This window comes from Lissotriton vulgaris, chromosome 4_1 (genome assembly GCF_964263255.1).
Source record: "Lissotriton vulgaris chromosome 4_1, aLisVul1.2, whole genome shotgun sequence".
Taxonomy (NCBI): domain Eukaryota; kingdom Metazoa; phylum Chordata; class Amphibia; order Caudata; family Salamandridae; genus Lissotriton; species Lissotriton vulgaris.
In genome coordinates, this window is record NC_141691.1 from 14098747 (window position 1) to 14124086 (window position 25340).

General features: G+C 46.3%; 1 protein-coding gene across 1 annotated transcript in view; it reads left to right on the forward strand.

Moving 5' to 3' along the window:
- LOC147718222 (indolethylamine N-methyltransferase-like) overlaps positions 1-17761 on the forward strand; it is a 61150-nt gene extending 43389 nt beyond the window's left edge. The window contains exons 2-3 of the mRNA XM_086966645.1: positions 14522-14729; positions 17326-17761. Coding sequence (XP_086822771.1) covers positions 14522-14729; positions 17326-17761 — 644 coding nt within the window. The remainder of the gene's footprint in view (positions 1-14521; positions 14730-17325) is intronic.
- The last annotated feature ends 7579 nt before the right edge of the window (positions 17762-25340 follow it).

Here is a 25340-nt window from a genome sequence, read left to right on the forward strand (position 1 = left end):
ATTCCATAGAGAGGGGATGTTTACGTGCACCTCAGGCCTCCTCCTCCCTGAGGGCATCCTCCTCCGCCGCTGCCCACTTACAGACCACCCCTTCCATGCCGCTATGGGGGGACCCTCCGGAGATCATCAGTGCAGGGCTATGCATCTTTTCGCCAGCAGCAGTGCCAAGTATACAAAGCGTCTGTGTACCGATTCTTGTTTAGGGATGTGAAATATGCCTAGCGAGCTGTTTTCCCATGAGGCCAGGGTTGTGAGGTCTGTGAGATCTGTCAGTGTGTCGTGCACCGTTTGCCACAGGGAGTGGAGATCGGGACAGCTCCAGAACATGTGGCGAAAATCTGCATCGGGTGAGCGACATCTGGGGCATAGGAATTGTGTCGACGGATAAAACTTCTTAAGTCGTGCCGGGATGAGGTATGCCCTGTGCAGTATATAGTATTGGATGTTTTTGAATCGGGCGTTCCTAGAGACGTGTTTCGGGGCCTCGAGCGCCTTGGTCCACTCTGAATTGTGTAGTGCGGGCCCGATGTCTTCCTCCCATGTAGCTCGCAGGGTCGTCAGGGGAGCATGCGAAAGTTCCCGGATCGATTTATACAGCCAGGTGACCAAATGGCTTCCCACTCCCATGTGCAGAATAGTGTGTATCTCTGGATGCGTGTCAGGCTCGCTGGCTTGGAGGTTATAGTAAGGACGGAAACCCTCGATTATCTGTCGGTATCTGAGGAATTGACCTGGGGGGAGTTCGAATTCCGCGACCAGCCGGTCGATCGGTTTCAGTTGACCTTCCTCAAAAAGCGATTCCATGTTCGTGATGGCACAATGCGTCCATTCAGTGAGCATCGGAGCCGAGAAATAAGAATCCCGTCTGGGGCAGCCTACCAGCGGTAGTAGCGGGGAGTACGGAGTTCTACCGGGGGACATCCGGTGGATCCGCTTCATGCATTGACGCGCATCCGCGACTTGAAGGGGGTATGTACGCTGAGGTTTGGTGCCCGGGAGGAGAAGACGGGTGAGTTCTGGGGTTGTGACTCTGCCGGTCGGGGTAGAAGTCTCCTGGGTGTGGCGGTCCGCCGTACAATACGATAGCCATTGGAGTTGCGCCACAAGGAAATAGGACTCAAAGGAGGGAGCTCCGAGCCCACCTTGTGTTGTGAGGAGTTGGAGGGTTTTCAAGGCCACCCTGTGTCGGCTTGCGCCCCAAATAAGGGTACCAAGGAGGGACCACGGTAGATTAGTGAAGTGATAGAGGAGAAGGGGAAGCACCACAATTTTAGCCAGGGCTATCAGCCCTATCGGCGCTAGTGGGAGCTTGTTCCAGAAGGCGACAGTCGGGCGAAGGCCAGCGAGCGCTTTACAGTGATTATCGCAAAGATGTCTGCCGGAGAGTGGTACAGGCGGACTCCGAGGTATCTGGGGGTCTCCGCGGACCACGAGAGTTTATGTGTTCCCAACCCAACGTCACGGGGAGGTAAGCCCGGGTGGAAGGGATAGATCGTGGACTTGTCCCAGTTCACTCGGAGTCCCGAAGCGTCCGCGAATTCAGCAATCGCCACCCCGATGGGGGCCAGGTCAGTCTCGATGTCCCGGACATATATGAGGAGATCATCTGCGTATGTAGAGACGCAGTGCGTGACGTCCGCGAGCGGGATGCCCCAATGTATTCCCTCCTGGCGCAGTCTAACATCCAGCGGTTCGACGGCCAGGGCAAATAGAAGAGGTGACAGGGGGCATCCCTGTCTCGTGCCTCGCTGAACCTCAAATGCAGATGAAATGTGTTTCCCAATCCGTACTCGCGTTGTCAGACCGGTGTACAGGAGGCGTGTGTACGCCATGAGTGTCTGGCCGACGTTGAGACGACGTAGGACCGCGAAAAGTTATGGCCAAGTGAGGGTGTGGAACGCCTTTTCCAGATCCAAAATGAGGCAGGCAGCGCAGGGGAATCTGTTCCGTACCTGGTCCTGGACATGGAAGACTCGGCGGATGTTCTGTGAAGTGTTCCTTCCCGGAACGAATCCACATTGGTCAGGGTGGATCAGTGGGCATATGACCTAAGCGTATCTGTCAGCGAGGATCTTCCAGAGGATCTTACAGTCTGCAGTCAGGAGCGTGATAGGGCGATATGAGCCCATGTGAAGTGGATCCGTGTGGGGTTTGGGGTAGGTAACGATCACGGACTCCCGCAGCGACCGGGGCAGCGTCCCCAAATGAAGGGCCGTCGCGAACATCCGAGCCAATCGGGGGACCACCAAGGGAGCAAACGTCAAGTAGTATTCTAGTGAGAAGCTGTTGAGCCCCGGGGCTTTGTTTCGAGACAGGGCAGGGAGTGCCTGGGTGATGTCTGAGGGTGCTATTTTAGTATCAAGCATACGCTTGTCAGCATCCGATATCGTGGGCAATGTCAGTGGATCAAGGAAGCGGTCCACGGATAGTGGAGAGTACCGGGTCGGGGCCCCGTATACCCCTGCGTAATAGTTTTGGAACGCCTGGAGGATCTCAACTTGAGATTGCACTAGCACTCCCTCCGGGTTGATAATATCCGTGATTGGTTTGATCTTGGTGTCCTGTCTCGCCATCCAGGCCAGTAGCGCTCCTGTTTTGTCCCTTTCCTTATGGACTCTGGAGGCATAGGCCCTGAAGTTGTATTTCCTGAGATCAGCACAGGCGGCTTGGTATATTGACTTCGCCTCGGCTGTGAGCACAGCGTGCTCCTCTGAGTCATCGGTTTGTTTAGTGAGTGTAGCTAGGCGCCGTTCCGAGGCTAAGAGTGTCTGTTCTAATGTGCGGCGAACCCCTACAATCTGTTTGATGCATTCTCCCCGTTCCACCACCTTAAGCGCATCCCACTCCACCAGTGCCGACGATGCTGTGTTTGCGTTGTGTGAGAAGTAGTCTTGTATGCTGGTTTTGTGTGGGTCCCTGAACACTGGGTCTGATAAGCAGTCCTTAGGGAGATGCCAAGTGGGAACTGGTAGGTGCGGGGGGTGCCAGGTCAAGCGCAAAATGTGGGCGTCATGATCCGTGAGGATCCGACCTAGGTAGTCTGAAGAAGTTACCTTGGGGAGGATTGGCGCAGAGCATAAGAATCTGTCTAGGCGGACCCTAAGGTTGTGAGGTATCGAGTGGAATGAGTAAATGCGAGCAAGTGGATGCAAGTGTCGCCATACATCGGTAAGCGCCCAGTGTGTGGCCCAAGCTCTAAAGAGTTCTGCTTGTCGGGGGACTGGGGAGTGTGCGGGGGGTGTGATCGGTCCAAGGTGGGGTCCAGCGTGCAATTGTAGTCACCCCCTAAGACCCATGGAACTGTAGTGAACTGGGCCAAGACTCCTGTAAGGTGGTCCCATAATCTATCCTGCTCAGTGTTAGGGGCATAAATGCTGCCCAGGAGGATCCCTTGTCCGTCAAAAATTCCCTCCAATAGTGCATATCTGCCTTCCCTGCCCACCACCCACCTGAGTGCTCGGAAGGGGGTGCCCGGCCTAACCCAGATTAAGGAGCCGCACGCAAATGCTGAGTATGTCATGGCACAAAAGATCCCCCGCCATTTGGTTTGTAACCGGCCTAGTTCGGTAGCGTTAATGTGTGTCTCTTGTAGAAGAGCAGTACTAGCTGACATACACCTAATGTAGGAGTAGACGGAATAGCGTTTGCTTGGCGTGTGAAGGCCCTATACATTTAGTGTGAGGATATTAACATCCGACCTTGGAACCGCCATTACTAAGGTGTCGGTGTGTGATCGGGCCCCCTTGCGGTCCCCGAAGGCAATAAGACCATGTGTTTCATGTGTGCTCCTGCGCGCCATGCTTCCATAAGTGCGGCGGAGGAACTGATGGGGATAACAATAGGGAGAACCAAGGGTGGGAAACAGTCCCAATACGGGGATATATCACCGGGGGTGGCATATCCAAACTAGTGTCCCACTAGGGGAGAAATATAACAGGATTCTGCGGGGGTGGCAGCATGTGTTACTGCCAGGCTAATGCGCAGATCGGGCTTTTGTAGGAGTAATGTCTATCGCGCGCGAGCGCATAAAGTTAACTGGTTATGCAGTTTTGGCGCACAAACATCACACAGCGAATTAAGCGACCAAGAAAAGAGGATACAGCAAGTGTCTTTCTGCCCATCATGATGAGGTGCCAGGTTGTCCAGCCAGGGCAGGGTCCATTGTGCGTGTTGTAATAAGGGGGGAAGAGATTGGGCCAAACCATGACATTGTACCATCACTGTCTCTGTCTTTCTCAGGGGTGAACAGGTGCGGTTGGCTTTCCAGGTCCGGTGCAAGGAGAGATATGTGCAGTTCCGTCACCGCTTTTTTAAGGCGTCTCGCCTCTCCTGCATGATTTGCGTGAGGTCGGGTGAGCCTGAGGGGGAGGATGCTTGGCTTTTGGAGGGGCCTGTCTGGGTACGCCTCATGCCCCGTCTTCTGGATCGTCGCGAATCGTTGTTGTGCATCCATTGAGGTCCGGGCTTAGGGATCAGTGGACAATGGAACTCAGTCCAATCCCGTGCCTCCTCCGCCGTGATGAAGAATATGGCCTTCCCTTTGTATAGCACTTTGAGGCGGGCCGGGAACAGCAAGGAGTATTGGAGATCATTTGCGCTGAGGCGTCTTTTAACCTGCAGAAAGGTGGACCGCTGCTGCTGGACTTCTCAGGCATAGTCCGGGAACACCATGATCTGTTGGTCCTCCACTTGCATGGGGCCCACTGCTTGGGCCGCACATAGCACTGCATCACGGTCGCGGAAGTGTAGGAACTTGGCTAGCATGGGAAGTGGAGTGTCCGGGCGGGGACCCTATGGGCTCTTTCGATAGAGAAGAATGCTGAGCACTCTGACTCGTGGGTGAATGATCTGGTCCATGATTCCATGTAGGTCAGAGGGTCCGAGTTCTCAATCCCCTCCGGCAGACCCAGGACGCGGATGTTGCATCGCCTCGAGCATCCCTCCAAATCAACCGTGCGTTCCTCGAATGCCGCCACGCGGCGCAGGACTTCCTTCATGTCCGCTTCTTGCGTTTTCACCGCGGGTCGCAGCGTGGCCACAATCTGTTCTCCCTCCTTCACTCTGTCCGCCAGCTTACGATGGTCATCGCGAATCAGGCTAATGTCTGTCGTCAGGACACCCAACCGTTCCTCCATTGAGAGCCGGGGTAGTTCAATAGCTGCCAACACCTGGTCCAGTTTCGCTGATAATGTGGGGTCAGGATGTGGTGTGTTGGCTTGCGTTCAGGTCCTCGTGTGAGGCATTTTTTCAATGGCCGTTTCAGGGACGGCCGTCAACTGCGAGCCTTTTGGTTTCCCCATGGACCCGGAACGGGGGGGGCACCGCGCCTCTATGGAGTCCGGCAACAGTGGGCCGCCTGCTGCTAGTTCGTTGGAGTAGGCGACAACCTGGCGGGGCTTGTTACTCAGTCCTTGTTGGTGCCGATGTGGTTTATGGGCTCACCCCAGGGGTTCCCCAGGTCCGGAGCACCCCGGGGGTCCGCAACTGTTGGTGGTCTCAGTGATGCAATAGGAGGCCGCGCGGGTAGCCATGGGCGTGGGCCATCAGACAGCTCCCCCCCACTGTCAAGGTTCTCCAGGTGAAGGGGGGTATTTCTCACCGACCGCAACGTGGCGGTGTGTGGGTAGCTGGTTCTCACCTCCCCCCTCGGTGTATGGGGCAGTCTATGTGTCGGCTGCCGGGCCGATGGTCCAGTGGTAGAGTCCTGGGGGTTCTGGGGCAGTGGTAGGATATCACCAGCATGGTGTGCTGCCGCCGTAGCTCCGGGGGAGCGCCGCCGCTCCTAGAAGTGGGCTCGCGCCGAGCTCGGCATCTGGGTCTCTGTGGGCGCCATGTTGAAGTCAGGCGTCCCGACTCGTGGAGCCGACCGTGGTGCCAGGTGCGTCTAGGCCCTCCCGTCCGGGGGATGATGTGGCGGGTGGTTCCCGGTGGGCCCCAGAGGGAGCAGGAGGCCGTTGGGGCACTGGCGCTGGGAGCCCTGGGGGAGATAGGCACTCACCGCCTGGAAGAGACGTCACGGTCTTCAGGACGTTTCAGCGTCGCATAGGTGGTGTGTCCACAGGTATTCCTCAGTCCGTGGTGGCAGGTGGGGCTGGTGCAGGAGTCGGGTTAGACCCCCGGGTGGGAAGGAGCGCTGTTGGAGTGGAGCTCCGGAATGGCGGCCACCATCTTGCGCGCCAATGCGCGTTTGCGGGAGAGAGCCCGGGTCCGAGCACAGTATCGCGGGCTGGCTGCACCCTCCAGTCAGGATGTTCGTGGCCGCCGGCAGGCTGCACCTCCCAGGACCTCCGATTGAGGAGTGGGCGCTCAGCGGTGGATGGCATCTACGGGATTGAGTCGCAGTCTCCATTTTGTGACTCGGCACACCGCTCCGAAAGGAGATGTTTCTTCAGGTGCCGCGCGTCTGCAACATCCGCGGCTCACCTGGAGGATGCCTCTAGGAGTGAGTGTGCTACGGGTGCTTATTCTGTAGGTTGAGTCTCCCGACGATCCCTGGAACTGGGCGAGATGCCTGCCCGATCGCGGAGCCTCAGCAGAACACAGTCGCCATTGTGGCTTGCTAAGCCACGCCCCAAGCTGCCCTGGTCTGATGCCAGCCATCTCTGCAGGGTCAAGGTGGTGCCGCGGCTGTAGCCTCGGGCACACTCGTCCGCCACTTCCACATTTCACCGTCACCCAAGCTGGAGGTAGTGCAGTAGATGCAGGGGGGAATCCTTGCACTTGCACTCTGTGGCAGCAGCTGTGGCTGTGTTCACGGCTTGCGGTTTTCGGCTTCGACAATTAACACCAAACTCACCTTAGAGATAAATCTCAAAACAATAAACAATACAAACTTCAAACATCTTAAGGTACCAGAGTTTACAACACAAAGATGAAAGCTCATCCAGTCTTCTGGCATTAACAAAGGCTTCTAAAAAGCCTTCATTCCTGCACAAAAAAGTAAGATAGGTTCAAAAGGAGGGACTTGTAAAACTGTCATAGCCAAAAGAATGTCTCAAAACGGGGAGAATCATATTTATCTTTGGTCTCGACAGTTCAACACCTTTATTGCAGCCAATTGAACTCTTAGATTTTAATTAATCAAACAAATAAACTTAAACTTAAACTCTTAGAGTAGCTGAAGACCAACCTTTGGCAAAACTCTACAGTAAGAACTGCAAAACACAGAACAGGAGAAAAAGAATTAACTTTACGCAACTTAGATATAGCGACCCAATGATGTGAGTAGGTTTCTATAGTGGACCTCCTTAAAGACTGAATGGACTCTGATATGCCTTGAGACAAACCTAGCCTTCTAAACCCTTCCCTCCCAAGTTGCAAGCCTCTAACCTCAACCTCTGGAGACACAGAAGAGATAATAGAGGAATAGTCAGAATCGGATTTGGAGAGAGAAGAAGAAACCAAACGTTTGCTATTAACATATTCCTTCGCAGGGAAAACTTATGTTGCAGAGGCCGACCGGATAAATCAAAATAACCTAATGAAAGAATGAATGAATGTACACTTATGAACTGCATGGCTACCAAAGGCCTCCCAGCGCTAGAGACAGAGCCTAAATCGAAACAAGCAAGCAGATTTAAGGGATCAACGGAGTCTTCAGATGTTTACGGAACAGATGGTGGTTAGGCTCCAGTCAAACAAGATCTGGTAACTGATTCCAACATTTCACTACAATGCCTCATCTGCAGTGGTTTTAAAAAGGTTTTTTTTATATTGAGATCAAAGTGATTAAATTAGCATGCTGCATATATTGAAGGGTTTATATACCGAAGTGAATTTTTCAACATGCAATGAGATGACAGTCCCAGATATTGCATGTAGGTAATGTATTGGTACAGAAACGTATGCATTGTGAGATTGTGTACTGACCATTGACTTCATTTTGCTTAACCTACGTTTGTAAGAATGAAGTTTGAAGTTTGAAGTTTAAAAGTTCTTAGTAGAGCGCACTGTGACCAAGCGGCATCCTGGCGCTGAGGTTGGGACTAAGGAGCTCAGAGGGTAGCCATGGAGGAGTTAGCAGGAGTACGCTTGGGAGAAAAGAAAAGTTTTAAGTGCCTTACGAAATTGTGAGTAAAGAGAAATGGACCTAATAGGCAGCGGAAGGCTATTCCAGAAACGAGGAGCGAGTACTGAAAATCTGGTGCCACCAGTTCTGGTCTTTCGGAATCGGGATATATTTAGAAGGGATTGGTTAGAGGAGCGAAGAGAGCGACTGGGAGTCTAGGGGCTGATAAGAGAATTAATGAACCAAGGGGCAGTGCGGGCACGAGCCATAAAGGCAAGGCAGCCCATCTTAAAAATGGACCTCTGGCAGATGGGGAACCAATGAAGGGATTTCAAGAATGGAGTGATGTGCTGAAACTTAGGGAGGTGATGTTTGAGGCGGGCTGCTTGATTCTGAATAGCCAGTAAACGGCGAAGTTTGAAGCACAGAATTCACACATAGAGGCTGTTCCCATAATCTACGCGGGAGAGAATCATAGCTAGCACAATGATTTTAAGGGAATCAGGGGAAAAAAACGTGAAACTTTCGGGATGATCCGGAGGGACAGAAAACAAGAGGAGACCACTGAGCTAACCTGGGCATGCATGGAGAGGTCCCGACTGACTTCGATGCCCAAGGTCTTAGCTGAAGCCGCCGGCACTGGGGGAAGGGCCAAAGGTGGACAGCCAAAAGGGGGCTGACCAAGGGCTGATGTTAGCGCCAGTCAGGACCAACTCCGTTTTGTCCAGGTTAGGCTTAAGATGGTTGTGGTTCATCCACTCAGAAATGAAGACAAGAGAAGAATGAAACTTAGGCAAAGAATCAGAGGAAGAAAGATCAAACACAAGCTGGAGGTCATCCGCCTAATTGTACACGGAGACCCCCATGTCGAAAAGAGAAAGAATCAAAGGATGAATATAAAGATTGAAAAGGAGGGGGGACAGGGAAGATCCCTGAGGAACCCCACAGGTGACCGGGCGGGAAGGGGCAGAGAAGCCAGAAAGGTGGACCGCCTGGGACCGCCCTCTAAGAAAAGAGGCGAGCCAAGAGAGGGTGGTGCCCCGAATGCCCGCTGCGCTGACACGGCTGAGAAGGATGGAATGGTCGACCGGGTCAAACGCAGCGGACAAATCAAGGAACACAAGGGAAGATTAGAATCACCCCTACTCTTGAGCTCGTCAAGGATGGCCAGGACCACTGATTCGGTCGAGTGGCCCGGGTGGAAGCCCGCTTGAGGGGAGGCCAAGAGGTGGTAGTCCTTGATGTATATGGACAGGGAGGTGATGATGTGGCTCTCCAAAATCTTTCCTAAGTAGGGAAGAAGGGAAATAGGCCTGAAGTTGGAAGGAAGGGAAGGATCTAAGCCAGGCTTTTTAAGAATTGTAAAAACTATGGCCGACTTGAAACATGTTGGAACTAGTCCCTGAGAGATAGATGCATTGAGAAAGGAAAGGGAGGGGGTCAGGGCAGTTAATGAAGAGCTCTCTTAGGATGTGGGCTGGAGCACAGTCGGCCGGTGAGCCAGACTTAACTTTCTGGAGTAAGGCAAGGAAGGATTCAATCGAGATAGGGGGAAAGTGGTCAATGGAAGAGGTAGGCGAGGGAGGACCAGGAAAGAGGAATGAGGAGGATGCAGCAGGAATATTAGCTTTGATCTTGACAATTTTATCTATAAAAAAGTCATTAAGAGAGGAACAGAGTGCTTGGGAAGGGACAAGGTTAAGATTGACCCTATCGGATGTGACTACGTTGCGAACTGTGGAGAAAATCTCTTTTGACTTGTTAGCAGATGATATAATTTTCTCCGAAAAATATTTGGTTTTTGCCAAAAGAACGGCTTGTTTGTACTCAGGAAGCAAAGACTTATATTTGGCTCGCAAGGTGGGACAGTAGTTGCGCCTCCAATGGCGTTCAGCATGCCGGAGGTCCAATTTTAAGGTTTTCAGCTCAACGGTGAACAACTTGTGAGCATCATGCGGACGTCAGGTCTTAACTTTTCTAAGTGGGGCGGCCAGGTCACAAGATAAGGACAGCCAGGAGTTCATGGCATCTACTTGGTGGTCAAGGGGGAGCTCAGAAAGATCAGGAGAGGAGGAAGAGAGAGAGGCACAGAGAGAATTCAAGTCAACCCGGTTCCAATTTCGAGCAAAGATGTTCCTGGGTAGAGGGGGTTTCTCAGATGCACCAAGATCGATGGAAAAAGAGATCCAAGAATGATCAGACCAGGTGCAGGGAAGAGTGCAGGGAGAAAGAATGGGACAAGAGGCAGACCATATTTGGTCTAGGGTGTGGCCATGAACATGGGTGGGGGCATGAACGTGAGAAAGAAAATTAAGACCAAGGAGTGTAGCAGAAAAATCTTTAGAGGACTGATCTTCCTTAGGGTCGCCAGGCTAGAAATTAAAATCACCCAGTAGAAGAACGGACGAGTTATTGACCACGAGCGTGGCCAAAAATTCTTGTAAAATAGATACAAAAGAGGGCATGTTTTGGGGAGGACGATACATGAGTACTATGGTCAAAGAAGCCAGAAGGTTAATTGAGCGAGCGACTAAAAAGTCGACACAAGGTATGGGGGGGTGAGGAAGGAGTTGAAAGTGGAGATTAGAGCGAGTAATCAGAGCCACGCCTCCTCCGATTTTACCAGCCGGGCGGTCCGCCCGAAGAGCATAGTAAGTGTCAGGGAGAGTGGAAAGTACGCCAGGCAGAGAGTCAGCTGAGAACCAAGTCTCTGTGACAAAGAGGAAATCGGGAGCCTTGGTGTCCAGTAAGTTAAATAGTTCCAGCTGATGTCTGCCTGCAGACCGAGTATTAAGAAGGAAGGCAGAAGCAATGATGGGTGGAGGAGAGGGATGAGCCTCACTAGGGGGCGGAAAACAGTGTGGCAAAGGAGTGAGGATAATGGGGGCAAGCAAATTGGGAGAAGGGACAGAAATGCCAAGTAAGTCAATGCGCTGAAGCAATGAGAGGGCGATGGAAAGATGTGCAAAGAGAGATAGCAACTGTGCAGAAGAATATACAAAAGAAGGTGCAGGGTACCTGGCCCTAGGCCCCGACCGGTCGTGGACGGGCGCAGATGGGCTTAACTTAGGCGCACCTCCGTCGCGCCCGCTGCGCACGTCCGCTGCGCGGCCGGGGATGAGGTGTCATGATATTGGTGGTGGAGGGGGTGTGGCAGGGGGGGAGTGGCCAGAAGACTAGTCCGTCAACCCCAGAGCGCCCAAGATGTCAGCCAGCCTTGCCCGTCCCCTCTCCAGCAAGCAGGAACATGTAAAGTGGTCAGAGTCTATTGCTTTACAAAGCATCAAATGTCACAAATCAACATTACATATCTCAAATTATAAACAGTCCATTCATGCAGTGCAAATTTTATTTCAGCACATCGTTGACTGGATACTTAGTATCAATCAGTAAGTACCAGAGTTTATCGAGTCAATACAAACGTATGAAAAAGCATATCAATTACTTCATTGAATCAAATGAATTTAAAGACAAAGATATGAATCAATTCACCAGTAACTCCTCATGTGTACAACTTGTAATTGTCAAAGATTGTCACATATTATCTACATTCTAGCATATCAGCGCGCTCATAGTGATCAAGAAAAGGAGGTAGTTAGGTGGGATAGGTGTGATGGGATACAAGTGGACACTGGGTAAAGGTTGGTGTGACCATAAAACAATCACAGTGAAATTCAGTGCAGCCTTTACAGTCTGGCTTAGATCAGTAGTTCCATAGTGCTCTTTAACATAGGATCTGTATTATTCCATTAGTTTCTCCTATGGTTAGAGGGATGATGTGGTCTGGTCTACGTTTCGACCCCTGGTCTAAGGGTTAATGGAAACCTCATGTTGGGGTCATCTTCAGGACATGGAAAAGACAGGAGCGCCTATAAATAATACAATTAAAATTAATGTATAGAACTACTGACAAGGATCATTGTTGCACTAGGACTGGGTTGGAAATCAAAATACATACTTTACGTAGGGCCATTCAGTGGCCATTAGGATAGGACCATCCTGGGTTCCTATGTAGAAGGATATGACCTGCAATTATTTAGAAGGATTGGTGTTACAATGGTGTACAAGGGGAACCCCTGTATACATTTAAATTGAGGAAAATAACAAGGGAGACACTTACTGGGACGTAGTCACTTTCCAGTCACCATTTCTAGTAATTTCAAGCTTGTCGTATGTCCAACGGTGGCCGTGGGGGTGCGCGGAAAGTCACACTGCCCCGGTGGTTCTAAAGGATGAGGACAAATACATTAATGGTCTGCTCGGATTCAGAACCCTATCTGTCGCCGCGTTTAACCGTGAGGGAAAAGGTCATGCCTAGGTTATGATTGAAGCACGACCCACAGCCCAGGCTGGCCTGTGTGTCATATTAGTGAAATGGGCTATGTTAGGGTGTCATACATTTTAATCGTGTCAGCGCCCGATGGGACAGCTCAAGTGACTATAGAAATCTTAAGTCTGGCGTCTAGTAAGTAAAGACTTGGCATGGCCGGATGCCTAAAACATGTCTTAGAGTTATAATGAGTGCCAACTGCACCGTATATGTCAATCGCGGGAAAAGGGAAAAATACGGAGCTGGTGTTTGATCTATGATAAAGCTAGTTGGTAAATATGTCGGGGCGTCATTTCTTACCTAATCCTCACCAAGATGTGCGTGTGTACATCTCACACGGTCGGCTACCGAACAGTGATTGAGCTGCCTCGAGGTGCAGTCGCTGGATACTGTCGGGAGGCTCGTCATAGATCAGCCAATCAGGAGGCAGTTCTCGGTCTGATCTAAGGGAATGTAGGGAAAGATCCTAGGTTGCTAGGTCCCCCTGCCCAGGTCGGATAGTTCTTAGGGTTTACCCCGTTATAACTCACCAGCAAGCAGGAAGGCAGTGGAGGGGGCGATCAGCGGGTGGAGCTCCGGAGGGCAGAAGCAGGTAGGAAGTTTAAAAACAACAACGCGTGCTGATTCAGAGTCCGAGCACACACTTTAAAAATTGAAGAAACGTTGCTCCCGAAAGAGCCCCCTGGGAGCCTGGGAGCCCCACGGGAGGTAGGTGCTGTTTCAAAATGCACAAGTAAAAATGAAGGCGAGCGTAGCCTTCATCTTGTGTATGTCTGATCATGCCTTGCAGCTGCAAACTCAGGCAGATACAGGTTACTGGTACACACAGGTTGTTTATGTTTCTCACTTTCGCACTTGCAGCTGGAACATATGGTGTGGGATACATACATTGCCAAAGTGTGAGAATATGAACAATTCTGCCTGAGCTTTCATTGGAGCCTGGGTAAACTCCTTTGAGTGGCCTTAATGCAGAGAAGTGTAGCCAAGACCTACAGTGAAGATGATGGGAGAGTGAACTTCTAGAAATCTCTTTCCAAGTTAGTGAAGATTATAAAGACAGAGACACCTGGGCGCTTTGGCAGGAACTCTCCTGAGGTATGGACGCTCTGCCCAGTGCCTTTTGTACTCAATTGAGATCTGCTGCCTGAGACTGTCAGCAGGTTCCCCAGTTGTGCTGGCAATGATGAGGATAAGCTGACAGCCTGTGAAGTATTCCAATTTCTAATTACTTATTCTTGTGTACATTCATTTACCTTTCAAATACATGTATTTATGTGTGTTTTGCAGTTTTGATTTACAGCAGCTTGCAGCAATAAATATTCCCCTTTACTTGGAAAATCAGCATTGAAGTTCATGTTGTATTGTGGTATCTACCACCTTCACAGGAATCTTGGGGACTCCAATATGTAACTCGAGAGTCAGAGCTTTGGACATGTCTGATCCTCCAGCCCACTCCAGTAAATTAAGAGGAAGCTGAGGTCTACCCCTCCTAACACTTGAATATATATTTAGGGCTTTGGATGTGTCAAGTCCCCCAACCCTACCTCCCCTCACATTTAGGGGGAGTTTTGGTCATGTCTTATTCCCCAGTTTCATACACCTATTTTAAGAGCTTGGGATGTGCACCATATGGCACAAATGAAATTGGAACTTATGAGACATTCGGTGCATTAACTGCACCACTTCATTAGAAGGCAATAAGGCTACAACATGATGACATCCCTGGAAATGTTTCTCTCTCCTTGCCCATGTAGCACATGAATTCTGATGATGGAAACTTTAGGCATGTAGGTGAACCCCATTTAGAGGAGAATTGTTGGACTACAATATAAAGAGAGCTCTGAATATACCTGTGTCCCCCAGTTCTACCTGTTTGAGACAACAGCTGAGGGACTGCAACATAAAGCATGCAAAGCATAAGTATCTGAACTTAGGAGAATTTGCTGCAGGGGTGTTCTGGGGACTTCCACATATGCTAATTAAAAGGTCATGATACAAGCTATGGACATATGCTGGCCGTCGAACCTCCCCTCTCTTTAGAGGAGGGCTGAAGGTGTAGAAAGTGGCATAGGAATAATACAAATAAAAGCAGTAGGCAAATGCTCTCAATTACTGAAAAGAATTTTATGATATCATGTTATTTACTTTTCATTCCACTCATTCACAAACTTTTCTCTATACAGGTGATGTTAAAGGAGACACTCTAATTGCAATATCTTTTGGTCCCTTAATCTATTACGTTCTACCTGCGTGTGAACATTTCACTCAGATCATATTTTCTTGCCCGAATAATAAGTCCATTCAAGACTTAGAGAAATGGCTGAAGAATGAACCTGATGCTTTGGACTGGAGTGACATTGCTGAGCTATTTTGCAAGCTTGAGTGCAAGAGGTAAGGCATCTACTGTCCAACTATGTTTTCCTTTTTAGAATCACATAGAAGAATATGTTTTACAGCCTTTATGAAGGTCCAAAAGTTGGAATTCTGTAATCTCCCCTTACAAGGATACTATTCTTCCATGCCATTTCCATTGGAATTTATCTTGTAGATTTTATTGTCCAGCCACCCTGAGCTTGTGTGAAGAATTACCTTTCATTGCAAAATTGCAATCCTCTACTCTGCCTACATCATAAATAGCAAAGCCGCCACTAATGCATGTTTCTCCTGCTCTTTCTGAACAGACAGAGGCAAACATGCAACAAGCATGTTGATTATTTTTCCCCGAACATACTTAATGTCATACTAGAAAGTATGGAGTTTGGGAGCTCCTCTTTCAAATTCAACAGTTAGGACATTTCTCCCGCCCTTCATAGCATGTATACCAGGGCTTTGTGTTCAGAGGAATAATTACATTTATCCACAAGTGGAACATTTGCAAATGCTCAGACGCCCAGGTACAGGCAAGATACTCCCTTGACATGACTGAGTAGTTCTTTTATTGGACTCACACCAAGCTCTTGGATAACCACACAACTCTAACCTCAGCCTCTGATCATCAAATTGCTGCAGAATAGTAATTTAGCAACTTTTACCAGTATCAACCCTCACTACACATTGAGGGCAGATTTATAAAATATTCACGCAACACAATACACCTTCCTGTGCTGTGTGAAAGGGAATGGGTTGTATTTAACATTATATAACATTATTCAGCACATTCCTGTCCTAGCTCACAAATGGCTGCCTTGTTGCCATGCAGGAACCCTTACACCACAGGACCAGGGGGCCTTGGTTATAGGAAGGATTATGTTTGTGCTGGAAGGGACACCTTCCTGCACAAAAACAATTCATTTATGTATTTGTTTATAATGTTTTATATAGCGTGGACAAGATCCCGAAGGATATCAGAGCGCTTTACAGTTATAGATAACGTAACAATCAAAACATGAGTCAAACATGGGTAGTAAAAATCATAAGAGCAATAGTTCAAGCATAACAATTCAGTTACAAGTCCAGAGAGGACAGAGGGGGCTTAATGATGTAGCATTGTTATATAAGGGTATTAAGTGAACAATCATAAGCATGAATAATAGGCAAAACTATAGTAAAATCTAAACATGAATTATATGGGGCTTCTACTAAACATTGAATCAAGTGTTAAGCAACTAATAAAACACTTACAATCCTGGGTGCGCATGCGATGGGGAAGAAAATGTGACAATGATTTGAGGGGAGCAAAACACAAAGTCATGTACAGGAGAATAAACACTACAAAGTAAACATATACAGGGGTGAATCATACTATACAATGACAGACGCCTTTCGGGTGGAAAATAAAGTACAAGAAAGGTGTTTATATTGTCCCTCCTATTAAGGCAAGAACTTCTTCATGAAGAATTTCTTTGCTTCCAATTTGAAAGAGGCCTTGGAAGAGATCCTTCTAATTTCGGGTGGAAGAGAGTTCCAGATTTCAGGGGCAGATCCCGAAAAACTCGGTGGCAAGTTCTTTTTTTGCAGAAGGTCCATGGTTTCAGGAGGAGGGAATTAGCACCCCTTGACGATCTACCTCCTCCAGATAGTTCTAGTTTTTGTGCATGGTAGGTAGGGGTTTTGAAGTGGGGGGCTTTGTGTGAGAGGCAGGCAATCTTCAACTGAATCCTAGCTTCATAGGGTAGCCAATTTAGTGATTTTAAAACAAGAGAGATATGAGTATTACGCTTAATGCCCATGATAAATCTGGCCGCTGCGTTCCGAGAGGCCTTTAGGGTGGTCAAAGAGTATTTAGGGAGTCCATATAGCGTGGCACTGCCTTCATTAAGTCTCGGTAGGACAAGCGCTTGGACCACTTGCTTGAAATCTGCTTGCGGTTGAAAAGGTTTCAGAATCCTGAGTGTTCTTAGGCAGTGGTTAGTTCCCTTGCACACGTTTCTGATGTGAGACTACATATTCAGATGCTTGTCCAGAGTAATTCCTAGGGATTTAGCTGAATCAATGATACAGGGGGAGCAATTGAAGGTGGTTAGATGATTCATCCATAGGTTGATATTATTTATTAACAGCTCATTCATAAATATATTCACGACCTCCATATTGTGTAATTTTTCTTGCATTTGTAGCTTCACAATATTTGTGGGAGTGAGCTTAGAATAGCAAAGCTAAGCCTTCACAGTACATTCACTTTTTGTCCTTAGAAGAGTAAATCGTGCTTTCCTCAATTTATGATGGGCTGAATTGGAATAGAAAATCTCATCCCTCAGGAATGCTTTTAAAACATTTTAGAATTGTATGTAACAATATGTGTTTTACTATTTTATTTGTGCTTACTGATTTCACTGCCAAATTTGTAAATAATTATGATTAAGTTATTAATTGATTATTTTAAATGTTTTTTTAAAATAAATTACTTTCTCTAAAACCAAGTAAAATGTAAATGACAGTTGAATAGACTGATAGATTAAGACTGAATAACAACCACAATGTTTACAACTGTGTTACAAAAAAGTGCCTGTCAATAAATGTTAATCATGTGATATATCTTACTTTTTAGTGAAACCTGGATTGAGAAGCAAAACCTATTACGAAGAAAAATCAAAACGTTGCTTAAATGTGATGTCATGAGCAGTAACCCCTTTTCTCCCATCATCCAGCCTCAGGCTGACTGTCTGATCCTGGCACACTGTATGGGATTCTTCGTCAAAGACAAGAAGACCTACTGCGAAGCTCTGAAAAATGTCACATCGCTCTTAAAAATAGGAGGACACCTAATAATGAGTGAGAGCCTCAATGCAACGTTTCTCCTGCTTGGTAATTTTAAGTTTAACTACGTCTACATGGATGAGGGTTTTTTGAAGAACGCCCTCATCGATGCTGGCTATGACATAGTAGAGCATTATGTGTATCATCGGCACAAGGAGGCCTTGTATGATAAAACAGATTATCAGTCTGTTATTGTTTTAAAAGCATGTAAAAAAAGAGGGATTTAGGTTCTCATTTGGAATATGGTGGATGAGATTGTCCATCAGAAATGTAGCGGATGCCCAGTCTGCTCTTTATATATGAGATTTAATACTCCCTGCCATACATTATAAAGGTATTGCAAGTCAACGATGAGTTCCTTGTCCATATACGGCATTCTTGTCATGTACGGCAGGGGGTACTTTATCCCATTTAATATTTGGTCACATCCTCATCTTTCCCACATTCCACTTTAGTCATCGGTGCATAGCTGCCTTACATGAAACAGAGATCAGGTATGCAAAAATGTACACTATAAATAAAATTGCTTGTGCAAAATTCAACACATCAAAAAAGATGTTAGAGATTTGTTGGAAAATCAGTTTGATACGCTACAGTAGCACTCAATTTGTTGAAACATCCGTTAAGACTCTAACTTTACTTTAATTTTAATAATTTTCCATATTTCCCTAAAGACTGCAAAAAATTAAAAAGTTGCCATAAAAATCTCCTTTCTGCTTGTCACTGAAAGCTAGAGTAAAGAAAGAAAGGCAACGTTTCATTTTATATGGCTGCATTAAATATGCTCCATGATGTGACCTGCCTTTCCCCCGGCTGCTGGCTCTGACAGCAGGCATTACGACATCAGAATTAAACTGAGTATCACAACTCGACTCATATAAAGAACTTAGAGATGAAGTTTTATACAGGGATGTCAAAAACCTATATATTACAAATCAAATGTAGAAGAAAGGATATCCTTTGCATTTTGACAGAGTATCCCATTTGCCAAACTCTTAAAGGAGTCTGGATGAGAAATGTAATTTGAAACCAAGCACAACCCTAACTTACTTGAGGAGCTTAATAATATAAGACTACAATTTAAGGAAGAGGCAGAGTGAAAAATTACATATTTAGGGAAAAATGCCCAGGCATGTGAATATGAGGAGAGAGAAAGACCTACCAGGACTGCTGGTTGTTGAAGAATGTTGGGCCACATACTTGAGTACAATCATTGTGATTAGGATTCAACAGTGACTGGAAAATATTACAATTCTCCAAACTGAAATGTCTCACTGCATTAATTGAAGACTATCTATAGGGAATCACGCAGGACTGGGTGGAGGGGGCATGTTCAAATACTAGGCAACAATGATCTTGGATATGAAAATAAGAAATTCCCTAGATAGCTTCACCAATGGCATGGTGCCTGACAATGAAGGATGGACAAACACATTTTATGAAACGTACAAAGATATACCTGAACCACACCTATTAAATATAGCAAGAATCTGTGGCAAGAGGTACCCAGATCTGCTAGAGAAGACTAAACAAAATCCATTGCAATATGGGCTAAAGATGCTAAATGATTTCAATCCAGTTGGATGTTTTATTTACTTAATATAGACAAATCACTGAATAAAATACCCTCTGTAGTACATTTTAAGGATATTGCAAGTCACCAAGGATTTCTGTGACCATATAGAGGAAGGAAGTCAAAGGCCAAGCTCCAATATAAGGTTTTGGAATACTGAGATGACTTTCAAAATCCTTATCATGTGCAGCAGGGAGTACTTTATTCCTCATAATACACCATAACCCCTCCCACAAAGTGCTTAAATCAATACTTGGTATTCTGCTCTCTCATTTTAAGAGAGATAGAATATTTGAAAATATGGGGTATGTTGGGTAAAATCTCTGGTACGAAAATAAACAGACAAAAATGCAGTTAGATAATTGAATCAGTTTAATTCTAGTCCAATCTAAAATAAACCTGCCACTCAGGGTGTGGAGAAACATGCAGACACATTGTATTTGTCTCTCCTATAATTTCCTAAAATAGAAAAACTAAAACACGTTGCCTGAAATATCTCCTTCCTGCTTATTGCAAATCATTCGGAAAAACAAAACAGAAGAAGGAAAAGGCAGGCTTCACTTTCACTTTTAAAACTGCAGCTTTGAATATGCTTCATGTCCTTGCTTTCCCCCTGGCTGCTGCCTCTGGCAGCAGGCTTTGAGAATTAAGAACTCAACCATAATAAGTTATTAAGATGAGCAGCTGCTTCATTTCTTTATTACATGCTACTAGGTGCATTACAAGTCTAGGTAATTAGTAATTTAGAGGCAGGCTTTTATACTGGGGATCCAGTGAATTATAAGATACTAGAATGTGCCTGGTCGACAGTCCAACCCCTTTGACAGAACCCAGAGCAGATGGATTTCATACCAGGGAGGATAAGCTCTAAAAATCTCTGAATGCTGTTCTCCCTATTTCACAAGATCTGTCTGGAGATTGAAGCTCTGCATTTCCAGACTTTGCAAAAGGATTTGACTCGCTGGAATAGCCCTTCCTAATAGTGGTGATTCTCCAGCGGAGCCTGGGCAGATATTCAGTGGACGTGGTCAAACTATTATACCGGTGCCGAGTGCCAAGGGCTGGTTAATATCTTGACATCTGGTTCCTGTGCTGCTGACAGAGGTGGGTGGCAGTGGGGTTCTCTGTCACTCCTGCTTGTCTCCAGTGGTCTCCTTACTGAGGGGAGAAATACGGAGAAAGGGCTCATATTTCTGACAAAGATGCCCCTAATATAGTTGCATGCAGACAGCATCCTCTTCTTTAAGCCCTGGACAGGAATATCAGACATATTATCCATGAGACGGCTTTTCAGGGGATATTTCAGTGTCCAAACAAAGTGGAATCCATCGCATTTCTTCCCACCCACTAAAACTCCTATTAAAACTTCACTGGGAGTCCTGGTCTGATGGTGAAAGGACTCTATATGTACCTGGTATTTTCATAAAGAGAGGGACAGTGATGACCTGTGACTGACACATGGCCAGCACAGCCAGAAGGATGGACCACATGACCCTCGCTATGAAGGGCCGACACCTCTTCACCACAATTTCTGTTTTGCCCAAGCTTCTGTACCATTTGGTAGATAATTGAGACCCTCAGCAGCACAATGCTAAGCCTTTCCTATTTCACATTTCACTAATAACAAAACCCTTAATGGTGGGAGTGAAAGGTAGAACAGCAAAGGTTTGGTAGAAGTCCTCATTTCTCAGGGACAGGACTGTGTCAGTGATGCTGCTCTGTGCTATTAATAATATGTTGCAAACTATATCCTTCCCCAATTTGTTTTATTCTGCATTGATTCTGTACCTGCATTTCATACCTTATTCTCACTTTTCATAGCTGTTCCCATTATGATATAGCTCACCATTTTGTGCATCTCAATACTTTGCTGTATTTTCAAATACTGCTTTCTCAATAAAGAATTTTAAACTTAAAATGTTGAAACATGTCTGCTCCGTAATCACCAAGAGCTCGGACGAGGACACATGGGGCCAATTAGAAAATATTCGTCTGACATAGCTAGTGATTCAATGATGACACAACCAACTTTAATAGTATTTGTTCCATATGAAAACACTGCTCAAACCTACATCTGGGTTGGCACTGGATCTAGCTCTGTTCACCTAGTTGTACTGGGCACCAAATATAGGTGCAGCCCCCAGGGTCCTAATCGCAACAGGACTAGATTGGACAAGGTGTGATGAGATATTCATGCATGCCCTGCTAGTCCAAACATTACTTTATGTGATAATGTAACAATGCTGCACTGCTCCACCTGCAAATGTTGCTTGTTTCATATAACATGATTGAATGTGTGTGTGTTGTAATTTCATGATGATATTATGCTCTGTGTATGGCATTACAAAATCAACTAAAAGATTATAAAACTAAAGTATCAGCTGCTTCAAGTCCACCGATTCAGTACATCTCAATAACTCACTTGTTTACATCTAAATCCCTAGAATGAGTCAGTCATCAATCTAGCTGCAGGAAGTGGCTGTTTGGCAGCCATCTTGTCATGTATCTCCACATTGTCTAACTCCTGCACAATGGAATGAGAGCTATGCTCCTCCCTCTCTGGGCTTCCCCTCCAATGGTGCCTCATTAATCAGCCATGTCCAGCATTGTTGGGGTCTGGGCTTGACCTCTGACATGGCTCTATCCCCCTCCCTCCATGATGTTCAGCTGTGCATAGCGGGGTGGGCTACAGGGAAGTGTCTCACCCACTTCATATGTCTGACTCCCCCTTTGCACAGCCTGCTGATACTGTCATCCACAGTGTTGGACCCTGAAAAAGCTTTCTTGGTCTATGCACCACAATCATGCAGAGGTGTGCGCGTGCTGTCTTGCATAGCATTCCAATTGGAAGCATACCTTTCTAGTAAAATATACTATGTCTGGGCTAACTCTGAAATATTCCACAGACTGTACGTGTGTTCTACAGTGCAGGACACATGCAGTGAGTGGAGCTGAAACAATGTAGGGGTACTGCTATCAATATCAAATCATTAAGTCAGAGGGATTGCAAACAATGAAATCATCACTCAAATATCAAATGTATTCAGCATTATAGTGATAGGGACATAGAATGTAGCTGGTGGTGCATTTTTAAGCACACTGTCACAAAATATATTACAAAAATATAGTTTTGTAGCTCGCTGAGGGCACATTTTCCATTGTAAAGGCCATAAAATGTGCACAGACACATACATGAAATGATTCTGTCATAAAAGTGTTACATATTAATATTGTGTATTACCTTAGCATGATTGTGACCTAATTCCATGTGGTGGGCTCGTTTCCTCCAAAATTATTAAGTCACATTCTTACATTGGTGGTAGTAGTGGTATCCACAACTTAGCAGTATCAAATAGTTTCAAAAGTAGAATTAAAAAATACAACTTTACAAATATATTGACATTAAAAATACTGTTCATTTTGTGGAAAGGTTCTATTTTTTTCCAAATTCATTTAAATACCAATTTTTGAACCTTAACTTTTTGGGGGTGATGGAGTGTATCTGTATGCAATGCAGAGCTTCAGCCAAAATTTTAAAGCTGGGAACTCTGACCAATCACAAGCAGAGGGTGGTGAAAATGAGTAGGGAAATCACTAAGGAGGATTTCCACAAAGCCCTCAGGGCCTGGTAAGTAGTCTATTAGGAAGAGACCACATCAGAGGAAAAATAGAAGATTGAAGGAGCTGAAGAAGAAGACAAGGCTGATGGCAATCTGTTTCAAGGAGCCATCCAGTGTCTGGAATTTACGTGGTGTTATTGGGGTTTTACTGTTTCTTTAATTCATGGAATTCTAGGTCAGAACCTGGTTATGTCATGTTTATTCTGTGCTTCATATGACAGTTGCTGATGGCTTCTGACTACTTGAGTCTCTCCTTCTGTGAGCTCTTTCTTCTGTATTTAATTTATTGGCATTTTCACCAATAAATCATATTTAAACATTACATCAGCGTTGTCAGCAGTTTTGTGGATACCCCTTTACTACAAGTGCGTACCTTCCAGGGATGAGAAATAAGGCAGAAAGTATCTAAGCTAATCTGAGTTGGCAATTCCACCAACTGAAGAGCAGTGATAAGTCAGAGAGGGATGATCATCAAAAGCTAGCTTCCTTTGCCCTGAATGAGAAGAAGATTGCACTGTAGGAGAAGAGACCGGCCTTGGGGTGGGAAGACAGCCAGGCTGAGACTGACGTCCAGAGGAGATGGTGGGAGTGGAGGTGAGGTTGCTAACCATTCTTTGCCTGAAGTTGTGATGTCTAGCTATGGGGTAGATGATGAAATTGATGAATTTTTCAATTCTTATCATAAGGTATTGAGGATACCCAGTGTAATAAAACAGCACTGGGGATAAATCTTCCAAGCATTGTTACCTGTACTGGGAAGGAATACACATCTGACTCAATTACAGGAGGTAGTGGATTCATGTGCTCACATGAAGAAAGCACAAGTACATAAGCTTGGTCTCACTCGGATGAGTACTGTAAACATTTCATAGACACACACACAAAGTCACACCAATCTTGAGCTCTTTTGTGCACATCTCAATGAAAGCACTGCAAGGCTGATTATGAGGAGCATATCTTCATTAATTGTTCATCAGAACTGCACAATCATCTAGTTGCTTCTGAGCTCTATGATCCCAGACAGCCTGCGAAGACAGTGAATGTGTGTGGGCATTCTAGAATGTTGAAAAAAATCAAAAGGAGACAGGCCCACAGCAGAGAAAGGAGTGGAGCATCACAGCTCAAAAAGGGGAAACCCTTAGAGCCACAAACTCCTGACAGGGTGAACGTCCTAAACTACTTATGGGAACCAGGATAGCGGGCAGTCGGTGGGAAAGACAGGCATTTTTACTGTCTACAGTCAGAGCACAGTCTTCACTTTACATTAGATTTTAATAAAATAAATTTAAAAAACAGTTTTTGAATTATATTGGTAGATTGCTTAAAACCAGAGATAGGAGAGTTATTTATTTTGATCTCTATGTTTTCTCATAAGACAGATACAATCCAGTCTTGGAGTCAAATGTCATATTTAGCGATAGTCCCCATGTTAGCATTAGAAGTGACAGACCAGATGTCCTACATCCCAGTGAAAGCAGGCCTAATTGCTAAGTTTAGTCCACCCAATGTGGATACATCTGATTTTAGGGACAATCAAAAACTGACTGGTCAGTCTCCAGTAGATTTTCTGGACTTCTCCAATTAGTCACAATTGTTGGGTGAAAGGCAGCCAATTGTTTAGTTGTGGAGGGATGTATAATCAAATTTTGAGAGAACACATGCTTACTAAGTATTCCAAAGATTAGGGCTAACACCCTATTGACTGTAAGTGTGCTGAACCCAATAAGCTTGCAAAAGAGGCAAGCCTCTGAGATAGTACCAGATTGTCTGAGAGGATACCTGAGAATGGGCTTGAGGAGGGTGGTTCAGGTTCCCCCCAAGAGAGTAAGGGGAGGTAAACAGTAACTCAAACAGGTCCCAGTATAGTTTGTAAGGGGCAAGGGTTTAAAGAAAAAGTTTTAAGAAAAGGAGGGGGCTCTGCTCGTCAGAGCCCCAAGTTACCAATTTTCAACTCTGGTGTTTTGATTGCTCCCAGTTGGGACACAATCAAGGGGCCCTGACCTGTATCAATAAACTATGCACTGGGGAAGTTCCACAGTGTAAGGCACGCTGGAAGGGACAGCCACCCAGAGCACCCTGAAAGCTCAGTTGTCTGTGGATAGCACTGCAAGGAAGAGCATACACTGGCCCAGATGGAGCAGTGAGAGAAGGAAGGACTCACCCCTATCACCTGTGCAGGGAACCAACCTTTAACTAGCCTTGAGTTGAAAAGCCAGTCTCAGGATTAAACCCCATAACTGGTGTGATATAGAATAGAAGTAGGATACCAATCAGGGTGGTGCCCTCCCATTTGAGAAGCCTCAGAGGTCAGGGAAACCTCAGAAGCACCTAGGCAACACCTTCCCATCCCCAATGGGCTTTATTTGATCTGTCTTGTGTCTACAATCTCCTCTTTTTCAATGTAAGTCAAAGGGGAAAATCAATACCCCAGTTTGTTTTCAGAATCTCCCTCTTACCAAGTTCAAAATGGTCATGGAAGGCAGCAGGAATTGGGGTAGGGACATGGACCCGGATATAACAAGACAGGAGGGACATGGAGAGGTGCACTAAATTGACCCAAAAGGGCAGGGTTTGCAGCAGCACAATACACCACACAGGACATGCGGGATGGGA